Source organism: Borostomias antarcticus (assembly GCF_949987555.1).
Source record: "Borostomias antarcticus genome assembly, chromosome: 1".
Classification (NCBI taxonomy): Eukaryota; Metazoa; Chordata; class Actinopteri; order Stomiiformes; family Stomiidae; genus Borostomias; species Borostomias antarcticus.
Genome location: NC_140234.1, coordinates 24676228 through 24680838, shown reverse-complemented (window position 1 = coordinate 24680838; position 4611 = coordinate 24676228). Strand labels below are relative to the sequence as shown.

Genomic DNA, 4611 nt, shown 5'->3' with positions numbered 1-4611 from the left:
AGAGAGAGACATGTGGTGGCTAGAGAGACACTAAGAGAGAGACTAATAGAGAGAGCAGCGGAGAGACAGACAGTGAAGGAGGCTGGTAGTCCAGGGGAGCTGATTGCGGATGGGAGGGACAGCTGGCTGAAGAGAGCAAAGCATTGAGCCAAAAGCTTTTTCCCTTCTATATTTAAACCACATTGGATTTTCCCCAGCCGGAAAATCAAACACGCAAATTGATACCAGCAACACAGGTCTTCCTCTCTCTCTCTTTCTCTCTCTCTCTCACTCCCTCTCTCTGTCTTTCTCTCTCTCTCTCTCTCAGCCTTTTTTATCTCTCTGTCTGTCACGCACCCTCTCCCCCCCCCTCTCTCTCTGTCTGTCACCACCCTCTCTCTCCCTCTCTCTGTCTGTCACACACCCTCTCTCTCTCTCTCTCTCTCTCTCTCTCTCCCTGTCTGTCACACACCCTCTCTCTCTCTCCCTCTCTGTCTGTCACACACCCTCTCTCTCCCCCTCTCTTTAGCTGTCTTTCTCTCACTCTATTGCCCTCTTATCAAAGTCATAATTCTATTAGTGTGATTATCTTGTTGATTTGTAGCCTGGCTCCAACCCCTGAATCTCACGGCCACTAATTTTCAATATGCGATTCCCAGTCTGGAAAGACTCTGGTTCAGAGTGATTTCTCGGTTGGAATTCTAACCAGGGATGAACTCATCGCCAAGGACTCGCTGAGGACGCCCATCTCGGAAAACATCCGCAATGAGAGCTTGTTCAGACTGAATAATGAAGTGAAAAGAAATTCAGTCTGAGTGTCAGGCTAGTTGATTTGTCCAACGTCCCCTGATGTTAAGGTTGGGCAGAGTTGCCAGGTACAGCCAGGAGGAAACCCTCACCTCAAACTCTAATCCCACATTGTCTGCAAGAACGGCATGAAGGCCTCTTACAGTCTTCAGTATTTGTGCACAAATTACAAACTGCAAAAATACCCCAACGCTAGCAGCCAGAGGCTACAGACAAGGAATGGATGATTCAGCTCATGGTTAAAGTAGGCAGTTTGCTGCGGTGCGCTCAGACAGAAACTGACATGCCCCAGACTTCCTCTCCTCCCTTCAGCTCCCCTCCCTGTCACCCTCCTCTCCTCTGCTCTCTCCTCCTCTCCTCCATGCTCTCCTCTCCTTTCTGCTCCCCTCCACCCTCCTCTCCTCTGCTCTCCTCCTCTCTCCTCCCATCCTGTTCTCTCCTCTTCTGTCTTTTCCTAACATGATGACAGGCTTCTGTGATTCCACCTTCAATATTTCATTCCCAGACTTTAACGCTGACTGAGCTTGTTGTGTTCATGCTAACAGACTGTTAGCCCTGGCTGGGTTGTGTTCATGCTAACAGACTGTTAGCCCTGGCTGGGTTGTGTTCATGCTAACAGACTTTTAGCCCTGGCTGGGTTGTGTTCATGCTAACAGACTGTTAGCCCTGGCTGTGTTGTGTTCATGCTAACAGACTGTTAGCCCTGGCTGTGTTGTGTTCATGCTAACAGACTGTTATCCCTGGCTGTGTTGTGTTCATGCTAACAGACTGTTAGCCCTGGCTGTGTTGTGTTCATGCTTACAGACTGTTAGCCCTGGCTGTGTTGTGTCCATGCTAACAGACTGTTAGCCCTGGCTGTGTTGTGTTCATGCTAACAGACTGTTAGCCCTGGCTGTGTTGTGTTCATGCTAACAGACTGTTAGCCCTGGCTGTGTTGTGTTCATGCTAACAGACTGTTAGCCCTGGCTGTGAGGAGTGTCTGTCAGGAGCAGTGCTGCCCGGAGGGGCCAGGACCCTTTAGAGTGTTACTGGAGGGTATCTTCAGACCCTGAGCTATCGGCAGAGAGGATGTGTACTGTGTACTGTGTGTGTGTGTGTGTGTGTGTGTGTGTGTGTGTGTGTGCATATGTGTGCATGCATGCATGAGTGTGTATGTGCCTATGTGTGTGTGTGCGTGCGTGCGTGTGTGCGTGCGTGGATGCGTCCGTGTGTGTGCGCGCACGCGTCTGTGTGTTATTCAAGCTCAATGATGCCTCACACACGGCAGCAGAATGACACGCCTCCCTTCTCCGGGAGCACAGGGAGAGCAGCTCAGCTCAGAGGACAAACCTCCTCCTCCCAAACACACCCGTCTGCTGCTTCTGGATCCGCTGTGACAGAACAGACCAGTCAGCGCTGCGCCGCCTCCTCTCTGAGTGAGTGGGGAGAAGCAGGGAAACCAACCCAGAGCAGCCAGGTTGTGGTATCTGAAATACTGCCTGGTGTCCAGCAAACACAAGTGTGTTATTCTGACCGGCCTGCCGGCGGCTCACCACTCAAGCGTCTCAGCAACGCCAGAGGAGCAGTCAGGCCAGGATGGCTTTTCATTGTATTTACACCATCATCACATGACTATAATCTGGTTATCCGTTCACCATTTTATCTGCATCTTGGTCAGAATAAATTACAATTAGAAATGAAAAATACACTGCAAAATCGACAGCAAAAAACAACAACAAACAAACCAATTCTATTGAAGAGAACGCCACACACTGTGCCTGAAGCTGTGAAGATGCTGCCCACATGACATCTGCTAATAGTCTAATACTCTGTTCTCCTGACCCCTCTGCCTCCCAGATATAGTCACTAGCAATAGCATACTTAGGCAGCAGTACACATCTCTGTAAAAATACAATACATGTATACTTCCCGTTTATTCAAGTTATGGAACGTTTAGTAACGACCTTGTCTGTGTTTTGCAGATAGTTATCCAGGATAAAGTGCCTTCATTTTTTAAACATTCTGTAGGTTTCCATAGTGATTTAAGGAGGTCTTAAGCTTCGTAGTGAAGCTTCATTTGTTTGTATATTCCAGGATCCTGGTGAGGTCTGTTATCTGGAAGTCTCTCTCTCTCTCTCTCTCTCTCTCTCTCTCCCTCTCTCTCCCTTTCTTCCTCTCCCATCCCTTTTTCCTTTATGTAAGTTTGTATATTCTACACTACTCCAGGGTAGGTTTTTGGGAAGTCTCCCTCTCTCTCTCTCTCCCTCTCTCCCTCCCTCTCTATATCTATCTCTCCCTCTCTCTTTCTCTCTCCCTCTCTATCTCTCCATCTCTCTCTTTCTCTCTCTCCCTCTCTCTCTCTCTCTCTCCCTCTCTCTCTCCCTCTCTCTCTCTCTCTCTCCCTCACCTCCTGGCGTCTTAGCAGGTCACAGCTTTCTGCTGTCCGTTCTGTGTGACTGGGTTGATCTTGTCCAGGGAGAGGTCCACATAACTGTCCCGTGTCCCAGACAGAGTGGGAGAGTGCTTCTCCAGGACACAGCTACTGATGACCTCCACCTGCGCGTCCTTCTTCTTCCCCAGCTCGTCCTCCAGGCCCAGCACGCTGTGAGGGATGCCGCGGGCGTCCGCGTGGTGGTCCCCGTCCCCGGGGAGGTGTCCCCGGGGGTGGTACTGGGGTGGTGGCGGCCCAGCGGGGTCCCCGTCCTGGGGGAGGTGTCCCCGGGGCTGGTACTGGGGGGGGGCGTTGTTGTCATCGACGCCGAGTATCTGGATGGCGTTGCTGCTGCCGGGGCAGAGGCGGTCGCAGCCCAGCAGGAGGGCGAAGGCGCGGCGGAAGTCGGCGTTGAAGGCGTAGATGATGGGGTTGAGGGAGGAGTTGGCCCAGCCGAACCACACGAACACGTCGAAGGTGGTGGAGCTGACGCAGGGGAAGGGGGCGCGGCCGGCCAGCAGGCTCTGACCGCAGAACGGCACCAGACAGTTGAGGACGAAGAAGGGCAGCCAGCAGCAGACGAACACGCCCATGATCACCGACAGCGTCTTCAGGACTTTGGTTTCCCGTTTGAAGGACATCTTGAAGGAGCTCTCCGTCTCCATGCCGGAGGGGTTGTTTCCCATGCTGCTGTGCCGGTTCTTGGCGCTCTCAGCGGCGCGCTCCAGGGCGGAGATCCGGCGGATCTGCTTCTGGGCGATGCGGTAGATGCGCGTGTAGGTGACCACCATGATGGCCACGGGGATATAGAAGCTGATGAGGGAGGAGGAGATGGCGTAGGTCCGGTTCAGGCTGGAGTCACAGTTGTCCGGGGGCAGGGTCCCACCGTAGGAGGTGTTGAGCTGGATGGTCTGGGCTTTGTGCCAGTTGAGCTGGACAGGGATGAAGGAGATGAGGATGGACAGGGTCCACGCCAGGCTGATCATGATGAACGCCACCTTGGGCGTCATCTTACGCTCGTAGCGGAAGGGGGAGGAGATGGCCCAGTAGCGGTCCACACTGATGACGCACAGATTCAAGATGGACGCCGTGGAGCACATGATGTCAAACGCCACCCACACATTGCAGAAGGCACCGAACGGCCAGAAGCCCACGATCTCTGTGGCGGCCTTCCACGGCATCACCAGGACGGCCACCAGCAGGTCAGAGATGGCCAATGAGATCACAAAGAAGTTGGTGACTTTGGAGCGCAGGTGGCGGAACTTAGTGACGGCAGCGCAGACCAGCGTGTTGCCCAGCAACGTGGTGAGGATGAGGAGGAAGAGGAAGCAGCCGGTCAGGACGCGTTTGGACGAGTCTCTCTCCGCCAGCCGTTTCCCGTCGCCATGGGAGACGGCGGAGACGTTCAGATCCAT

General features: G+C 53.2%; 1 protein-coding gene across 1 annotated transcript; it reads right to left on the bottom strand.

The window, feature by feature from the left end:
- Positions 1-3183: 3183 nt before the first annotated feature.
- Positions 3184-4611, bottom strand: drd1b (dopamine receptor D1b; the record flags this gene model as incomplete). The annotated part of the gene is made up of 1 exon (XM_084452397.1): positions 3184-4611. One exon carries the CDS (start codon positions 4609-4611, stop codon positions 3184-3186), a length of 1428 nt encoding a protein of 475 aa, XP_084308523.1.